The 20,721-nt window shown below is 45.7% G+C and overlaps 1 protein-coding gene across 1 annotated transcript in view; it reads right to left on the bottom strand.

Annotated features, from left to right (window-relative positions):
* adipor2 (adiponectin receptor 2) overlaps positions 1-20,721 on the bottom strand; it is a 50,318-nt gene that overhangs the window by 7,177 nt on the left and 22,420 nt on the right. Inside the window, exons 2-4 of the mRNA XM_056275855.1 lie at positions 16,498-16,954; positions 3,087-3,266; positions 206-377 (exon numbers count right to left, since the gene is read on the bottom strand). Of these exons, the coding sequence (XP_056131830.1) occupies positions 206-377; positions 3,087-3,266; positions 16,498-16,584 (439 nt within the window). The 5' untranslated portion in view covers positions 16,585-16,954. The remainder of the gene's footprint in view (positions 1-205; positions 378-3,086; positions 3,267-16,497; positions 16,955-20,721) is intronic.

Genomic DNA, 20,721 nt, shown 5'->3' with positions numbered 1-20,721 from the left:
CCAGCCCTGGCTGAAGACTCTCTCAGGTCAGGTAGGTGTATAAGTGTGTGTGTGTATGTACCTTGTGGGCTTGTCAAGCGTATGCATGTATGAATGTGCATCTGTATAAGGCTGGTTGCACTGCGTGTGCAGTTTAATGTCCAAATGTTGCCGGGCTCCCTGCGAAGCCTTAGTATTTGTTGAAGGGATGCAGATGTGTGCATACCTAGCAGGTGCGTCCAGATGTTTCCCGTCTCTGTGTGGATTCTGAAGATGCTCTTGAAGCAGGCGCGGAACGACGGCATTGGTGGCCTGTGGCCGTGAAGCAGGAAGTCGTTGTCCTTCAGCCAGTCAGGAAGGACATCATGGGGGATCACGCGCCACCGGCCCTCCCACATCTGATTGGTTGGAAAATACACAATGAGACAGGAGATATTTCCGCAAATCTTATTGAAATCTACACAGAAAGGGCATTCTCAAAAACCCCATGTACCCTTGACTCTATAATAAAAAAGTTAGGATGACTCATAACTTGTGTAAGTGACACAATTTATATTTCAATGCCAAAAGTCACACAATGTGAAATGTCATTAAAATGGCAGATATCTACATATTTTGGCCATATTAGTCTACACTCAAATGTCCAAAATTTCTTCCATTTTCAACAAATATTCTAGCAGTCGAAGCACACAGAGAGTAATACAAAGTGTGTCTATGTACACAGTATTTCGCACATTATTTCACATAAGTCCATGTCTTAATCAGGAATGACACTTGTCCGACACGGACATTCACGTGTACATGAGTAGAAAAGAAGGTCTGAATATAAACATGGGAACTGAACTAACAACTTACGTAACTTAAAAGCCACCAGTTTAAACTACTGAGGTGTTGACATGTTGGGTAATGCTGACAAATCTCAGCTTTCATATTCAGGCTTTTTTTTTTTTGCAAGCCAGATAAGAATTAATCCAGGTTGTTAACAGGATAAGGTGTTTTACCCACAAACACATTATGCCAAAATCCCAAAATACATTTCAAGTTTAAAATATTATCCTACTAAAATATATCCTACTACAGATAAAATATTTAACTTGAAATGTATTTTGGGTGCAACACCTCAACATCTCAAGGTGCAACATCTCAAGGGGCTTATTAAGCCCCTTGAGATGTTGCACTGTGGTCCTGTGGTATACAAGCATAAGATATGTGGCATATTCATTGCATGGACGTGTTGTTGTTAGAGTATTTACTCGGTGGGTAAATAGTTTGATCCTGGCAGGAGTCAGCGTGAGCCTAAACTGTACAGTCTCCTACAGCAAGACAATGAACTACGAGCACACCTACTGTATAACCTCACATCTGGGTAGGTCTGCCAGGTAAATACTTGTATATGTTATCATACTTAATATTAATTAAAACAAAAAGATAACTAACAAGGTACATTTACACTCAGCTCTTCTACGTGAGTGCATATCTGAACATCTTTCCAAACTTTGGCCGCACTAAATTTCCTTCGGCTTGTCCCTTTGCCTAGTTTCACAGTCAAGAAAAACGACTTCATGTGTAACTCAGGGCAACAGCACGGCCATGGTGGTGTCTGGTGATGTGAGATCGAGGGTATCTATGAGATAAAATGAGATATGGGAGATTGTACACCTGTCAGATCCCTCACGCTGACCTACTGACCCAGCGTCCCGGGGAACTTTGGTGTGAGCGTGCATGCAAGTGAGACAAGTCCATGCAGGCGATATGTGTGTGTGTGTGTGTGTGTGTGTGTGTCAAACCGACACTATTGGGGTCAAATGGTGTAAATAAATAAAGCAGAGTTGACACATATGCTTAATGGAGTGGGGGAGATACTGAGAAGCTGAAACAGAGAAGAGAGAAACAGATAGAGGGGAGAGGGTGAGAGAGGGGGAGAGTGCCAGAGCGAGAGAGAGAGAAGAAGACAGCCACATTCAAGTGATTAATTTCTCTCATTTGAAACCTGCTGGTTGCAATTTCAGCATACTATGTGTGTGTGTGTGTGTGCATGCACGTGTCTGTCTGAATACTATTCCAGGCTGTCTTATGCCAAGTTTAAACCAGTTCATATTGCAATGGTGCCATCTTCGAATAAGGCATTACAAACAACAGCTCCTGCTCACATCTCCATTTTCACTTGTTAACGTCAGCAGAAGGCTGATGAACCAGTGTACACTCAAAGCCCTCTTCACTATGTAGTGTAATAAATAAAAAAATCAAAGATCTGATTATTAACCTTGTTTCATAATGACTACATGTTATCTTTGTGTTTTTGTTTTCTAGAAACACAAGCTAATGGAGCGCACTTTGTGAAATCCTGATTCACACGGGGTCCTACACCCGGGACACATGTATAAAATATATCCACACTCGTCTCTTAAAATGCCCTGTACTGAGAGCAGGGCTGGATCCAGTTACCAGCAAAACGCCATCACACCACATCTTAACTGATCAACCAAGGACTGAGAGAGGGAATCTTCATGAGGAAACGAGTTTCCTGAACATTTTCCATCTGCTGGAATGACATTTTAACTGCATGTGACCAGATTTCCAATTGATGAGAGTAAAACAGACAATGGCTTGAAAAGAGGGAAAGGAAATCAGAGAGAAGGGAAGTATGGTGAGAGGGAAGTATATGAAAGGGAAGTGAGGAGTACAGAGAAGAAAGAAGGCATTTGGATGAGGTTCCTGGTGTGAGGGGAACTTGGCAGGTAGAGCTGTTAAAGTTATACCCACGGTCACCAGCTTTTGTCTAAAAAGGTCTCCATGGCTGAGGATATTTAGAATATGTGAAAAAATCTGCTTTGTGTAACATCATGGACTGGCTGAATCTTCCCCACTGAGGTTGAAAGTGTTTGTTTGGCACGTTACTGTTAAGTACTGATCCTCAGTCATGATATTTCCCTACACACGGGGCGCTATGTCTGCTTTTGATTATGACAAAAGAGCAAAATTAACCCCCTGGGTAGATGAGACTGACTATCCTGTTTGTATTGCGTTGATTGTGTGCGTGTGTGTGTGTGTGTGTGTGTGTGTGTGTGTGTGTGTGTGTGTGTGTGTGTGTGTGTGTGTGTTCCCACCTTGTGCACAAACTCCTCCATCCTCTCCATGGCGTGGTGTGCCTGCAGCAGCGGTGTCATTCCCATGAATCCTTCATCACTGCTTCTCTCCTCCTCTTCCTCCTCCTCCTCATCGCCACCTCCCTCTCGTCCTCCTCGGTCCTCCTCATTTCGTCTTTTCCTCCTTTCCTCTGAGATGCTCTGCAAAAGGACAAGTACAGGGAGAGGGTCATCAGTCTTTGACACCAGGGATGTTTTCTTAGATATGGGGGGTGGCACACACATTTCGCCGCAGTTAAATTGAAATCGGTGTTTTCTATTGCAGCTCCACACACACAATGAAGTCAGAGTACAAGATCACCTACTAGTAGTACTATGAGAACTGACATGGATTTCATGCCTTGCTCAAGGACACTTCTTTAATGCACACACGCGTGCTGTCAAGTGGGTCTGAACTGTGCCAACCTGCTGACGTTTGCCCGCTGAGCCGAGCCACCAAATTACATTGAATGTGGAACTAACGTCAAGCGAGGAGGTGTCACAATCGCCCGCGCTGTGACTAGCGTATTCTTTTCCCTCTCCGGTGACATTAAACAGACTCTGTAATGTAGTGAATTACTGACACACAACGCATTCTGAAACTGCAGGGCGCCTCGATGAGATGACCCTTCAACCATAAAGACTCAGATTACAATCCCCTGAATCAGCAGGCAGCCACCCTTTCCAAGCGTGCTCTCGCAAGATACCCAATCCCCGAGCAGCTCCAAGGGTACTGTGCCTTAGGACGCCTTGCACTATGACCTCCTTGGGGGCGGGGGGTGGGGGGGCTTGCTAAATCAAGTCTCGTTATTTTGAGAGGAAATCAAGAGAAATGCATTGCATCCTTGTGAATCATGTCCCCGTGGCTCAGTGGACTGGAATTTGTGGGTTTTGTGGCTTGACGGGGTCGTATCTGACTCTTCTACCCTTTACCCACCTCACTTTTTCCATGGTGTGTTTAGCAAACACTGAAGAGATGAATAAGTGCAGCTTCTACGCCGCCCAACACCGTGGATATGGATGTGAGAGTAACACTGGTATAGTAGAGCATTTCACACCACGCAAATGTGGAAAAACTACATGCTGTGACTGGACCTTCAGGCTAGGAAGGAAGAGTTTCAGGGCCTACCTTACTGATAGGGACGTATAGATAGGGTCAGAGTGGCCACACACACACACACACACACACACACTAGTAGCTTAATTAATACAATATTGATTAGGTTGGCCACATTATAACTGGTCTACAAATTTATACATAAAAATTATTACTTTGAATTGATAAATCAGTATTTACAATTATCAGAATATATATACGTATATACATATATATATATATATATATACACACACACACACACACACACACACACACGTTGATCGACACTTAGATGTTCTACATCCTCTACAGTGTGTGTGTGTGTGTGTGTGTGTGTGTGTGTGTGTGTATATGACTGATCTATGCCCACATAAAGCTGTGCTGTCACAGCTGTGGGTGGCAGAGGGGAACAGAGCTCATACACCCACTTACTGGTAAACACATTCATTCATCATTAGCCACACACACACACACACACACACACACACACACACACACACACACACACACACACACACACACACTATAAGCAATGACCTTGGAGGGATTCATGGGTAACTAAAAGCACATGTGCGTGACAACATGAAGATACAGACATGCGCACACACACGCACGCACGCACGCACGCACGCACGCACACACACGCACGCACGCACGCACGCACGCACGCACGCACGCACGCACGCACGCACACACACACACACACACACACACAGAATAAAAAGATGGACAGCAGCATAACGTCATTATTCTTTCTTACTGGCGGCGTCTTAGACACATGACAAACGAACACTTGCAAAGCCTTCCAAAGATAAAACCTCTGCTCTTTAAACACAAAAACACATGCAGGAAGAACACACACAGATACACATGACTTGTTCTGTTTGATGAGGAAAGCAGCAGCAAAGATGAGCCTTCTGTTCACTTTACTACACCACAGGAGAGAGCGAGGGAGAGAGAGATGGGGAGAGAGACAGAGAGGGGGGTACAGGGGGGAGTGTGAGTGAGGGGGGGGTGAGGGGGAGAGAGAGCGAGAGTGAGAGTGGGGGGAGATAGAGTGAGAGAGAAAGAGGGGGAGAGAGCGAGAGGGGGAGCGAGGGGGAGAGTGAGAGAATGAGGGTGAGCGAGGGGGGGAGAGGTGGAGCAGGGGAAATGAGGGAGATTGAGGAGGGACAGAGACTTGATTGAACAAAACCAGACAGAATGATAGATGAAGGAAAGGGAGGAACAGGAGGACAGGGAGGAAGAGAGACAAAAAAGTGAGAGAGAAGTCATGTTGTATATATAATGCATGACTAACCCATTTCCAAGTCCCGCCAGCAAAATACGCTTGAACAACATGCCTTGTGCGCGCGCGCGTGTGTGTGTGTGTGTGTGTGTGTGTGTGTGTGTGTGTGTGTGTGTGTGTGTGTGTGTGTGTGTGTGTGTGTGTGTGTGTGTGGTGTAAGTTTTTATGGTGTGCGTTTTCTGCAGACATTACCGAACCCCACACACCCAAACACTATTCACAGCCCACACTTTCAAGTTCTTACAGCTTCACCAAACTGGTGTTCCTGAATACTTTTGTATGACTTGTGTGACGTGTGCAGTGTGTGTGTGTGTGTGTGTGTGTGTGTGTGTGTGTGTGTGTGTGTGTGTGTGTGTGTGTGTGTCTGGTGCAGACACTGCTGCACCCCACACAGTGTCTGTCTGTGAATGCTGGGGTGTGTGAGACCGCCTGCTTGTGAGTGTACCTGTACACACACACACGTGCTGCAAACACTCATTCATGCATTTGTGAGTCTGTGTGAGTCTCTAGAGAGCAGGACAAATATACACACAACGCACAAATGCACACTTAAACTGCAAGGAACAAAACTGCACTCTGTTGTAATGCACAAATAAAAGGCTACAGCCAGTTAATACGTGTGTGTGTGTGTGTGTGTGTGTGTGTGTGTGTGTGTGTGTGTGTGTGTGTGTGTGTGTGTGTGTGTGTGTGTGTGTGTGTGTGTGTGCGATTATGTTATGCAGTAAGAGGTAGTTGGGTGGTTGCCAAGTCATCACATGGGCCCTGCGGTTGGATACATTTGGTCAGGAATAGCCCATCATGCATTTATGTGTGTGTATGTGTGATGTGTGTGTGTATGTGTGCGTGCACGTGGGCAGGTGTCTGGGTGTCCTCTAAGCATGCTCAATACTCCATCACCAAATCAGGGCCTCCCGGGAAACCATATAAAGAAGCCAACCCACACACACACGAAAACAAGCCTAAAAGAAATGTGTACACACACACACACACTAAACACTGATGCACACACACACGCCTGAGTGCACTGCCAGTTCTCACTCACAGAGCAGGACAAAACCTATTTTTACATGCCACGCTTGCAGGACAAAAAATAAAGGGATATTTGTGTGCATGTGTGCGAGTGCACGTGTGTGAGTGTGCACTTATAATAGCAGTAGAACGGCTGTATGAATTAACAAAAGGGCAGACGTTGCCATGGGATGTGTTACATATCCAAACACACACAGAACTTGACCAGCTCCATATAACACATGATCTGAGTGTTGTGAAAGAAAGGGGGGGGGGGGGTCGAGTCCTCGGAGAACTAAAAAAGCGTACGTTTCGTGGTTAGACGAGAAAAAGAGAGAGACATACACGGGTCATACCTGCGACGCTGCTGTCACATGACCTGGCCATGTGACAGCATCATCCCACCCGCTGCAGCCAGACTCACAGCAGGGAACATATACACTACTGAACCGTGGCCGATGGTAACTACTTGATGATTATCAAATTTCGGGTGCTGTGTAAAGGATATTTCATACCCCGTGTCTCTTTTTCACCGGGTTTTCACCACGCTTCCAGTTTTCACCACGCTTCCAAGCAACTTGCACTAAACAAGTAAAACAGCAGCGCCAACGATAGCTGCAACCATCTGTGTAGGGGTCATAAGGTCAAGGTAATAAACCCCAGATAAAGAAAACGTTCCGTGGCCCTTTTTGGATGGTAACCACCACACTTTAGAGGTGCCCTTCCTTTGCAAAATACTGATAGTAAAATCCCATTAAGCAGGTAAAATAGAAAATGTGGCAGTTTTGATTTGGGACTCCTCCACAACCTCCTTTTTAAAACATTTGTTTTCTGGCCCTATGCCTAGATTATTTATATATGATATAGGTAGTGTGTGTGTGTGCGTGTGCATGTGCGTGTGTGTATGTGCTAGTTGGGAAACTGGTCAAGACACAATGGCTGTGTCTGGGTAGCAAAGCGGTCTATTCCACTGCCTACCAACACAGGGATTGCTGGTTCGAATCCCCGTGTTACCTCCGGATTTGGTCGGGCGTCCAAACAGACATAATTTGCCATGTCTGTGGGTGGGAAGCCAGATGTGGGTATGTGTCCTGGTCGCTGCACTAGCGCCTCCACTGGTCGGTTGGTCGGGGCCCTGTTTGGGGGGGGGGCTGGAGGAGAATAGCGTGATCCTCCCACGTGCTACGTCCCCCTGGTGAAAGTCCTCACTGCCAGGTGAAAAGAAGCAGCTGGTGACTCCACATGTATCGGAGGAGACATGTGGTAGTCTGCAGCCCTCCCCGGATCGGCAGAGGGGGTGGAGCAGCGACCGGGACGGCTCGGAAGAGTGGGGTAATTGGCCGGACACAATTGGGGAGGAAAAAAAAATCCAAAAAATAAATAAACAAACACTTCTACAGACAATGAAGTACACACACACAAACACATGTTGATCGAAATAATCCAAAAACATACAGCATACATACACACACAAACTTCATAACGCACAACTTGGACAGACGAAATGTCCCTCTTACACATGCGTTAACCTCAGCTTCCCAGGGTTATTTCAGGTCAGAGGGAGGTTATGGAATCAGAATTCCTCCTATATGTGTATGTGTGTGTGTGTGTGTGTGTGTGTGTGTGTGTGTGTGTGTGTGTGTGTGTCTCCGAGGTTTAAAACATGTCATCGTGCTCCCTCTCTGGACAGCCTCCACCATCTTCTACTCTTGCATGTGTGATGTGTGCCCACAGCCCAACACGTACGTCAACCACAGCCAGCGGGCTGGTGGAGCACAGCGCACAGGCGGGGTTGCCGGGTTTCACTCTGAGCCATTGTCACATGGATGGGTTGAGCAATCGCCTCTGCGGTTCCCTGGCGTCTACTGAGCGACACACCAGCTATTCTAAGAAACATTCCCCGCGGCATGCACACACACACACACACACACACACACACACACACACACACACACACACACAGGCGTGGCTAAATCCAAAACAGATATGACCCCCCCCCATTTTTCATTTACCCCTTTATCGCATCCAGACTGATCTGTTTTCTGATACTATATTTAATTTTCATCGCACAAAAAATAACATCTAAAAAACATACACCCTCCAGGTGGATGGATTTAGGAAACTTCAAGGGTACTTAAGGATCCTGTAGAATCAAGCCACCCACGCCGAACCCAGTGCAGCTGTAACGCCGGTTGCTATGCAGGCCAGATGAAATGCGTGTGTGTGTGAATATAGTATATGTATATAGACTCATTACGTACAGAGTACTTTGTGCGTACACGTGTGTGTGTGTGTCCAGGTCTGTATGTTGATTTGTGTGCGTCTGTCAGTGTAAACCTGGGAACATGGCGTCTCCGGGAGACCACAGCCAAAACGCCTTATCTGCTTGTTCCAGGGCAACGTGGGAAGGCGGGGTGAGGGGGGGGGTAAACACCGGCCCCGGTGAACGTCTACGTGAAGACAGCGCAGGTCATAAACACTGCCGATGTGGTATTCCACACCGGATCACTTACAGACCATAACCTTTCAAGTGTTTCTTCCCCAACTTCACCAACACCCACACGGCACCAATCAAGCCGTTTCAAAGTGAGGTACCCCCCCCCCCGACTCGATGATGTGGGGGTGTTTAACGCTTGTTTTGTTTGGGGACAATAAAGGCAGTGAAAAAGATCCCAGGATACCCACATTTACACTCGGAGAAAGACAGGACTGGGGGGATTCAACAGATGGGTAACTTGTGGCTGTGCAGGGCAGCTCCCTGGTCTGTTATGGGCTGAATGTGTAACTGGGCGCTACTAAACAAAAATGCACACATGCTTCCTGCATGTGTGTAACAGTCATGCGGAAAAAGAACTTACAAAAAAATCAAAAATCTATCAATTATGGCTGAATGACAACGCTAACTCTCCAAAAGCTCTGAAGGCAAATGAATGATCGAATATCATATATCAATGTCAATGTCCCCTCCAGACAGAGGAGGCGCTGTGTGTGTGTGTATGTGTGTTGGGGGGGGTAGAGGGGGTAGGATCAGGTAAAAAGAGAAAAGATAATGTGGATAAATACAGATAAGGAAGGAAAACAAAGAGTCCTATTTAAACACAGTGCGTGTGTGTGTGTGTGTCCATATGTGCAGGAATAAAGTAGACAAAAAAGAGAAGAAAGTTCTACGGTTCTACGGAGAGAGAGAGAGAGCGAGAGAGAGAGACTATAGTTACCTCATGTTTAAATGAGGCAATTTTTCTCAAGAGCCCCCTCAACACTAATCACCCCCCCCCACACATACACTACCGTTCAAAAGTTTGGGATCACCCAAACAATTTCGTGTTTTCCATGAAAAGTCACACTTATTCACCACCATATGTTGTGAAATGAATAGAAAATAGAGTCAAGACATTGACAAGGTTAGAAATAATGATTTGTATTTGAAATGAGATTTTTTTTACATCAAACTTTGCTTTCGTCAAAGAATCCTCCATTTGCAGCAATTACAGCATTGCAGACCTTTGGCATTCTAGCTGTTAATTTGTTGAGGTAATCTGGAGAAATTGCACCCCACGCTTCCAGAAGCAGCTCCCACAAGTTGGATTGGTTGGATGGGCACTTCTTTGAGCAGATTGAGTTTCTGGAGCATCACATTTGTGGGGTCAATTAAACGCTCAAAATGGCCAGAAAAAGAGAACTTTCATCTGAAACTCGACAGTCTATTCTTGTTCTTAGAAATGAAGGCTATTCCATGCGAGAAATTGCTAAGAAATTGAAGATTTCCTACACCGGCGTGTACTACTCCCTTCAGAGGACAGCACAAACAGGCTCTAACAGGTACTATTTAATGAAGATGCCAGTTGGGGACCTGTGAGGCGTCTGTTTCTCAAACTAGAGACTCTAATGTACTTATCTTCTTGCTCAGTTGTGCAACGCGGCCTCCCACTTCTTTTTCTACTCTGGTTAGAGCCTGTTTGTGCTGTCCTCTGAAGGGAGTAGTACACACCGGTGTAGGAAATCTTCAATTTCTTAGCAATTTCTCGCATGGAATAGCCTTCATTTCTAAGAACAAGAATAGACTGTCGAGTTTCAGATGAAAGTTCTCTTTTTCTGCCCATTTTGAGCGTTTAATTGACCCCACAAATGTGATGCTCCAGAAACTCAATCTGCTCAAAGAAGTGCCCATCCAACCAATCCAACTTGTGGGAGCTGCTTCTGGAAGCGTGGGGTGCAATTTCTCCAGATTACCTCAACAAATTAACAGCTAGAATGCCAAAGGTCTGCAATGCTGTAATTGCTGCAAATGGAGGATTCTTTGACGAAAGCAAAGTTTGATGTAAAAAAAATCTCATTTCAAATACAAATCATTATTTCTAACCTTGTCAATGTCTTGACTCTATTTTCTATTCATTTCACAACATATGGTGGTGAATAAGTGTGACTTTTCATGGAAAACACGAAATTGTTTGGGTGATCCCAAACTTTTGAACGGTAGTGTATATATATTCTGGTCCCCTTAGACTCATTAGTGATTCTATATGGAAACCTGGCTAATGACTCACTTGACCACTCACACACTTGCATACTCCCGAGATACTGTGTGTGTGTGTGTGTGTCAGATACTCTGTGTGTATGTGTGTGTGTGTATCTCAGATACTGTGTAAGTGTGTGTGTGCATCTCAGATACTGTGTGTGAGTGTGGGTGTGTGTGTGTGTGTGTGTGTTTGTGTCTCAGATACTCTGTGTATGTGTGTGTCTCAGATACTCTGTGTGTATGTGTATGTGTGCATCTCAGATACTGTGTACGTGTGCATCTCAGATACTCTGTGTGTGTGTGTGTGTGTGTGTGTGTGTGCGCGCGTCTCAGCCCTACCGTGTTATATTTTCCTGAGACTCTGGCGTGGTCATGTGTGTTCTGGCGTGCTACAGATTAGATAGAGCAGAGATCGGGTCGTGCAGGGACTTGGCGGAGAAAGAGGAAGGAGAGGAGCGATTTGAAAGTTTTTTTTTCTCAGCAGTCAAACTTTCCTCTGAATATAAACAAAGTCACATGTGAAGAGAATGGCGGGGTGGGATGCAGGAAACGGCCCTCTGACCAATGGGAAGGAAAGATTAAACCCCATGGGACCAATGACAAAAGGGTCCGGTCTTCTAATGGACCAACAAGGACCGGGCTCACCCTTGTACACAGTAACACTTGCACAGCACACACTCCGAGGCAAGACATGTGACTCACACTTGCAAAACAGTCTCACGGGATGATTAGGATATTGAAAAGACAGAGCGTTCCCAACACACAGGAACACACAGGATGCCCCCCCCCCGCCGCCCCAAACACACACACACAGTTCACTCAGTTCATATATGACCAAGGAAATAAAAAAAAGTCAAGTTTGGGGATATCAAAAATACAGACTTTTTTCAATCCTTTAACTGTAGGAGGGGGCTCCAACAAGGGATCTTGGTATTCTAGAAACAATAGAAATAGGTCCTGTTTTCATGTCACTTTGTTGATACTGGATATGATGACAGACGGACAGACGGACAGACAATACCTCACGGGTATCCTATAATAGTTTCGCCCTATGATACCCGAGTGCTTGACACGTTGTGCTAACTTGTGTTCCTTGCAGGGGACTGTGAACAGGTACAAGGGCAGCGGCGGCCACAATGGGCGGAAGTGGGAGTGAACGGCAGATCCACCTGTGGATGTCTGATGTATTGTAGAAGCTGCAAAATGTCAACGCACAAAGAGAGAACGGACAGAAAATGCCCCGTGGTCCTCTGTGGGATGCATTAGTCACTGGTATTTGTTCATTGTCCACAGTTATTTCCTATGGGTGGGGTAGGGCAGAGGGGGTCAGTGTATGAGCGCGTGTTTAAAATTGTTAGACTGAATAGGTAACATGTCAAGTATATGAGACAGTGAGTTTCTGAGTGAGGGAAGGTAAGTACGACAGTTAATGGCCGACTGTGTTAAAGAGGAAGTGAGGGTGAATGAGTGGCTACATGAGTGAGTCAGTGTCTGACAAAGAGAGTGAGTAAAAGGGTATGAGAGAGAGGGAGCGAGAGAGAGAGAGAGAGAGAGAGCGTGACTGTGAAAGAGTCCTGAGCTTTTAACCTGTAATCAGCACTGTAACATGGAAGATAAAACATCTTATCCTATCTTCCTTGACAAATACTCATCCTGATAAAATCTCTATCATGCTATCGACTTAGTAATACTTTAACCTGTTTATCCTTCCATCCATCCATCGTCGAATCCATTTCTAAGTTGTCGGGGCCAGAGCCTATCTGAGCAGGGTTTGGACGAAGAGCAGGAAGCCACCCTGAACTGATCACCGATTCATTAAAGGGTCGACAAACAGTCACTCACATATCATTCATACATACAGACGATCTGCAGACTCCAAGTCACAATGCATGGATGGCTTTGGGACGCAGGACAGAACCCACGCAAACACAGGGAGACGATGCGAATTCCACACAGATGGGCCGGAATCGAACCCAGGACCCTCTTGCTGTGAGGAAAGTGCAGACTGCTAAGCTATCATGATGCCTCCAAGCCACCTTGTTTTTCCAGTATTCGTTAAATCATCTATGGTACATGCTTATAAACTTAATGTGTAAATACCCAATTCTAAAAATAAACTGCCTATCCCAGCTTTCAGTTTACACAGAGCCGACTGCCATATCAGAAACTGTGCACTGCATATTTGTTGGGATGTGATTTTGTCGATTTTTCCAGTCACTCTTGCACGTGTGCAACCATTGTGCCGAAATTTGGCTCACTGACTTTTGGATATGATCAGGGTATCACGTAAATACCTGACCATAAGGGAGAAACCTCCAGAAAAACAGGAAGTTTCATTAAACGGGAACGAGTGTTGTGTACGCAACAAAAAAAACGGAAATTCTGAGTAAGAAAAAAAAACCCACAGTGATTCATCAGCTAGCTCCTTTGACAAATTTCATTATTTTCTCAATTTATTTTAGAATCCCGAGATGCAGATTGACCATCAGTGACAAACAGGATGTCTGAGGCACGCACACACACACACACACACACACACACACACACACACACACACACACACACACACACACACACACACACACACACACAACCTGGAAAAAAAAATACTGAAAACATACACCACGCACATACACATAACTCACACCGAACTCTGAAAAATTCAAAGGGCTGCCTGTGGGAGTTTAGATAAAACAATCCTGATGACTGGACAGGAGGCCCCTCGCATCCTCTCAGGTATCAGTGTTATCTTACAGCTGGTTAAAAAAAAAACCCATCTCACACACACACACACACACACACACACACACACACAAACACACACACACACACACACACTTGACTTGTTTCGGTCTAGCAAGCCGCTGCCGATCGCCTTTCCCAGTAAAGAACGGAGAGGCGGCTCAGGCTAGGTCAGGATATGTGCACCAGCCTCATCTAGCCAATGCAAACACAAACACAAATACAAACACGCACGTGCACTTGGAAAATAAAAATACATCGCCCAAACTACAGAAACACACAAACAAAAACAGTGCAGTCTGATGCAAAATTCTGCTTCAAAGGAGGTTTGAGAGGGGCAGGACGCTTGTCCTCGTCTATTTCAACATGCTGCTATCAAGAGCAGAATAAACTTTTTTTTGTGCCTTGTTTGTTTTCCTCCCAGTGAAAACAACGTCCATGCAAACAGTAAGCCCACAACCGTCCAGTTCGGGGGATGTGTGCCTGCCTTGTGAAGAATCAATACAAATCTCTTCATCCCTGAGTGCATGGCTAAATGGAGACGCTGGTTGGAAGTAGAGGCAGCCTTTTCATAATGCACTGATAATCATTATAGACAGGTCCAGCACAAAATGAATCATCGTCAGGTAGTAAAAGCTTTTCTATTGGCCATTCTGTCAGTCAAAATGGACGTGGTGGTTGTCTGAAGGTTAGAATGACGGGCTAGCATGAACACAGCCGCTGTGGGGTTCTGCGAAAGTCAGTAACGCTCGCGTCCATTTTTATAATTATCCTTAAACCAGGCACTAAACCCCCCCCCCCCCCCAACTCTTTAGACTATGAACGTTGTCAGTAATGAGGTTAGAGCAGGTTATCAGCCTTTATTTACACAGGGAAGTTGGACTGAGCACACACACACACGCACGCACGCACGCGCGCACACACACACACACACACACACACACACACACATACACACACACACACACACACACACACACACACACACACACACACACACACACACACACACACACACACACACACACGAAAACGCTGTCTCACTGGCAGGACCTAGGGTGGGGCAGGTGGCCTGACTCTAGGAAATATACGCCAGGCTGAAATAAAGTCAGAGACAGAGCAAATGATGACATGTGACCTACATATCCTGACACACATGATGTGCGCTGGTGAGGATGCCGTGTTTCTGAATTGTGAAACCGGGATTGATATGTTGTTAATTACGGTGCAGTTGGCCTATCAGTGCCGCAAACACAAGTGAGCGCTTGTGTTGTTTGCAGCTTCCAGCAGGACCGACAAGCAGGATTGCAGAGCGTGTTACGGTGATTTTAAACAGCTGGGTATAGACTGGTAGATGGTGACGGGGTGAGCTGGATGTTCCAGGTGTTCGTTTTCTTTACTCAGCCCTGAGTGGAGAGAGCACGTGGGTTGCGTTTGGGCAGATTATTGGGTAGTATTTAAAAGTGCAGCGCAGCGGTGGACATCATTTAGCAGTTGCACTGCGCAGCTGTTGAATGCGTACTATATCAAGTGTCTGTTTGGGACAGACTGGGATGAGATGTAGAATTGTTGTAATTGTGCCTTTTGCGTGTATTTTCTGCACCAACACCCTCCCTGACATATCCTGTGATAACTGAGGTGGTACATAAAGCAGAGAGGCTGGTACTGTCGGCATATCGGTGCTCTGATGGAGGCTTTACGTCAAACCGCTGAAAAGTCAAATACAAAAAATGGTAAACTGCAGTTTTTTGGTGTTTTGTTTTTTGACAATTCTCTTGATTGTTTAATTAAAACAAATAATGGCACCAGCTTGTGGTTGGGTTTTTGCTTGTCTGCCAGTTTACAACGAACTAGACAGGCTGTGCTTTTTGAGTGTGTGGATGTGTGCATTTGTGGTTATTACAAGTTTCTGTGCCAACAACCAAAATGACTGTGCTAGTTCTGCTGGTCATCCACCGACATTAGCGAGGATGAAAAGTGAAAAGATTATATATTATTTCAGGCTGAAGGGATTTTTGCAAGCCAATTCTGAACAACCCCAAATGGTGTTGCACAGTGAAAACCTACTAAGCTGGCCATTTAGCTTGTAAAAATGTTAACTGCCAACTGCATTAACGACAAAAGAGGTGGTAAGATGGGAGATTTTTACAGGACAGATAGACCTCGTTGGCTGGCACCGGTTAGCAAATGTTATGCTACCCTACTAATGATGTCTATTAAATTATTGATTCGAGTGTGTGCGAGTGTGTGTGTGTGTGTTTGTGTGTATGAGTGAGTGTGCGCACGCAGGTGCTGTGGTGTGATAGGTTTACCATGTGGTCAGTCGGCCCACACTACGCCACAGCTCTAAGCCAACCAGAAAAAAGCACGCACACACGCAGACGTTTCACAGCACGCTTCACAAAATTAACAGCTTTGGCAAGGCTACGTTTACACAAAAGACTTAACACACCTGGGGGCTAGAATAGGGGAGAAGGAAGAGACCGAGAGCGCAAATGTGTGTAAGACGGAGACAGGCGCACAAAAAATGCAGGACAGACAGAGACAGACAGACAGACAGACAGACAGACAGACAGACAGACAGACAGACAGACAGACAGACAGACAGACAGACAGACAGACAGACAGACAGACAGACAGAGAGAGAGAGAGAGAGAGAGAGAGAGAGAGAGCGAGAAAGAGAGAGAAATAAAGTCATAAACAGACACGTGGAAATTATGTGTGTGCGTTTTTCACTTACCCCGTTGTGTGTGGGGCACTCTGTGGTGCTGAGGTGATTGCTAGAAGAACCTGAGTTGGCCCAGTCCTCTTTCTCCCGGGGACTCATGAGATCTGTAGGTGTCCTATCTGTCGTCTGCTCTACGGGATGTGAAGTTCTGTGTCGCAGCACGAAGGCCAAGCCCTCGGCCTCACTCACCTCTCCTCCGTCCAGCTTGGAATGCTGGACCCGACACTATCAAAAACTGGGCTGGACTTAGCTGGCCCAGTCAGAAATCCCAGTGGGATGATTAAAATAAGAAAAAAATAAATAAAAATAAAAATCAAGCTGAGACTTGACCAGTGATGGAAGTTGAATGGAACCAAACTGGGGCAGTAGAAGACTCGAACTCGATTTCAGGCAAATATGTGACTGGACTGGATCATGGGCAGACCAGATACTGGATTGATCCTCTTCCTTTTGCCTCCGTGTGTCAAGGCTAAAGCGAGAGAGAGAGAGAGTGAGAGAGCGAGAGAGAGAGAGAAAGAGAAGCCTTAGTTAGTACTCTTCGCTCAATTTTTGAGACTACAGATCAAAAATTCAAAGATTTGAACAAAATGCAATAGGGAGGGAGAAATGTGAGCAGATATATTCAGCGCCAGCTCAGCCCGTTTTTCACAACAGCAACTATAATCATAAAAACCTATATTGAAAGCAGTTTTGAAAAGTGCACACTACAGTAAAAAATGGATTGCACCTATAAGACTGCACAACAAAGGACTTTACACCCAATACATTTGGCCGATGAAATAACACAAAAAATAAAAATCCAGAAAAGGATAAGACACAGACAAAGGAGTCTCTGCAAGATATGATGTGTCTGGAGTGTGGTGCGAGCCCTGCTCCAGGGTGAGCATTTACACAGGCAAAGAAAATAGATAGAGGCCTACTGACCCCAAAGTGCCACTGAGACTACGATGTCATGAATCTACTGGCCCATCTCAGAGGCAACGGCCTTTACTAATACATCAAATCTCAACACTACAAAGATGGCTGTGTGAGTGCTGGCGGGTCATTTTGAACACTGAACAGACAAATACATCAGTAACAACACAGGCAAAACTTTAGAAGACTTTGCAGATTCAGTTTTGACCGTCAGGAAAAATTATGATGAGGCGGCAGAGTGGCCTAATTCTTGCTCACAAGCTCAAGCCCCACAAGAGTCACGTGAGCTGTTCAGTTGGTCTCTGGCAGGTCTGAGATATCTGTTCACTCTCTGCAATTCTCTGGACAGAAACTTGAAATACATGCCTAAAAAAAGTTGTGTGAATTAATTCTCCTGTCTGTCCAAGTTTCAGCAGTATAGTCTGTCTGCACTGCATCAAAATGTTACCCATGTTATTTAGGCTGGAAATATTGTCCTTAGTGTGCCAACAGCCAATTAGGAGCTGCCACAAGGCTATCATTGTGGGTTGCCAAGCAACCAGAGCTGTCAGGGAAAGGAACAAGAAGATTTCATACACAGGAAGTGTTGAGAGGTAATAATCCATGCCTGTCAACAGTCCTGTTTTTCCTAGGATTCTCCCATATTTTTACCCTTCTCTCCCGCTGTCCCCTCTGTTCAAATATTCTCCCGTAAATCTCCCGGATTTTTAACCTTTCCAAGGGGGGGGAAAAAAAAGAAAGAAAAAGGTTGGTGGTAACATTGAGGGTAGGCATAACCGTCGGGCCTATTTGACGTGTTTGCTACGTTCTACTCGGGTAAAGCAGGTGGCAGTATGGAACATCTAGTGACAAGAAGTCATTCAATCAAACAGCACCGGCCAGGAGGAGCAGGAGGAGGCGGGCGAGGATTCAAGGATGGATGAACATTAGGGGGATGGAGTACTTGCCAAAAAGGCTAAAAGTTTGTGCAAGTATCTCACCAAATGGGAGGAGGCTTACCCGTACTTAATGAAGCACAATGTCAGTCAGAATCATGCTTTTTTTTAACTATGCCATACGGGTTTTAGTGCATCACACAGAGGGAAAAGTGATGGGACGAATCTGCCGAGCAGGTTTGTGCTTTACTGTCATGTAAAATCAACCACACTGGTCAAGCTCACAAATACACTCCTTCTCAGAAGGTGTCGAGGGATGCAAAGTTGGTGACCTACAGCAAAGTTCCTTGCAGATGCAAGAGACCCCCACGACGAATAAAACAGTATCCCCCATCCATTCTCCACTCACCCTCCCATCCATTTTCGTAATCACCCTATCCTAACAATTGTGTAAGTGATGTGTACAGATATACTCACTTAAGTAATACATAACTAAACTTCTAAGTGCTAAATTTATATGCCCTTTTGTGCTTTCATTTATATATTGCAGGGATGTTCACAGCATTTCACTTTCAACCAGTTATCTGACTCTGACCACCTATTTGTGGTCACTTAATGTAGGAACTAGTTCACCCAATCCTTGTTGCACTGGTATTTTAAAGCAAGTGGTTGCCTAGTGGGGATTTTAGGATTCACTGTGTGTACCATTGTCTAAATGTAAGGAGTATGTGGAGAGTGGTAGGTAGGGGTGGGAGAACGGCCTGGTGGCGGGGCGATAGAAAAATTTCCCTTATTTTCAGATCAGGTATGTATAATCTTTCCGTTTTGATCCGCTTCACTCCATCCACCTTGCTTTGCCTTGTTAATCCTGTTAGTGAGCTAAAAAGAGAGGGTTTTTTTTTTCCGCCCTTTCCTCCCCGATTGTATCCTGCCAATTGTCCCATTCTTCTGAGCCGTCCCGGTCACTGCTCCACCCCCGAGCTGGGGAGGGCTGCAGACTACCACATGCCTCCTCCGATACATGTGGAGTCGCCAGCCGCTCTTTTCACCTGACAGTGAGGAGTTTCGCCAGGGGGACATAGCGCGTGGGAGGATCACGCTATTCCCCCCTGTTCCCCCTCCCCCCTGAACAGGCATCCCGACCGACCAGAGGAGGCACTAGTGCAGCGACCAGGACACACACCCACATCCGGCTTCCCACCCGCAGACAAGGCCAATTGTGTCTGTAGGGACGCCCGACCAAGCTGGAGGCAACACAGGGATTTGAACTGGCGATCCCCATGTTGGTAGGCAACGGAATAGACCGGTATGCCACCCGGACACCTGAGAAATAGATATTTCTTATTTTTAAAACTCCAGGGTATTTAAATCTGGTGATAAGCTACAACTGGAGAGCTGTCAATTGCAGTGGGAACCTAGTGCCAGGCATTAGCATAGGTACTGGCATTACCAATACGTACTGCTGCAGTAGCAGGTCATCTCTACCAGGCAACCAACCAATCAGATGATGCGCTGACTGACCACATCAGTTACAGATGAAAGGCTGTAGTTGTATAGTTATAAAAATACATGTGACTCGAGCTTGTTAACGTATTGTGTGTGTGTGTCTCTCTCTCTCTCTCTCTCACACTCACACACACCACACACACACACACCATCAGAGGGCCCAGTCAAGGTGAATGTGCCCTGAGCGCTACACCACTTAATTTAACCCCACCCCCCCACCCCCACTGCAACTACAATCATTCACACCTCACACACAATGCATTTGGGACCACAAAGGCATTACAATATGCAGTCATGCATACACACACACACAACACACACACACACACCATTGGGGGATGGGGAAGTGGAGGGAGCACAAGAGAAAAGCTATGGGTCTAGAAGGTAGGACAAACTAAGCCCCCCCCCACACACACACACACACACACACACACTTACTTGTGCGACCAATACATGAACATTTTCCTCAACCCAACCCATATATAAACCAACCACACTCTCTAATTTAAATACTAACCCTGACAGAAAACCCTTTCCCTCATCATGGACCGTTCGTGGCCACTACCCCAGTAATAATTTCTGGGTTTTCTATTCTTATGCAGGCCACACAAGATGCTAAATATATGCTACAAACTCAAACACACTCACGTGCACAAACACACACACAAAGCTACTGGTCCTAGAATAGTCCTCTGGTCACCAGCTGCCCTTACAGTGACCCAAGACAGTCATCTCTCTCTCTCTCTCTCTCTCTCTCTCTCTCTCTTCTCTCTCTCTCTCTCTCTCTCTCTCTCTCTCTCTCTCATCACTCTCTCTCTCTCTCTCTCTCTCTCTCTCTCACTCTCTCTCTCTCTCTCTCTCTCTCTCTCTCTCTCTCTCTCTCTCTCTCTCTCTCTCTCTCTCTCTCTCTCTCTCTCTCTCTCTCTCTCTCTCTCTCTCT

This window comes from Lampris incognitus, chromosome 3, assembly GCF_029633865.1.
Source record: "Lampris incognitus isolate fLamInc1 chromosome 3, fLamInc1.hap2, whole genome shotgun sequence".
NCBI classification, from domain to species: Eukaryota; Metazoa; Chordata; class Actinopteri; order Lampriformes; family Lampridae; genus Lampris; species Lampris incognitus.
The sequence above is the reverse complement of the archived record's forward strand: the minus strand, read 5'-3'. Positions and strand labels throughout refer to the sequence as shown.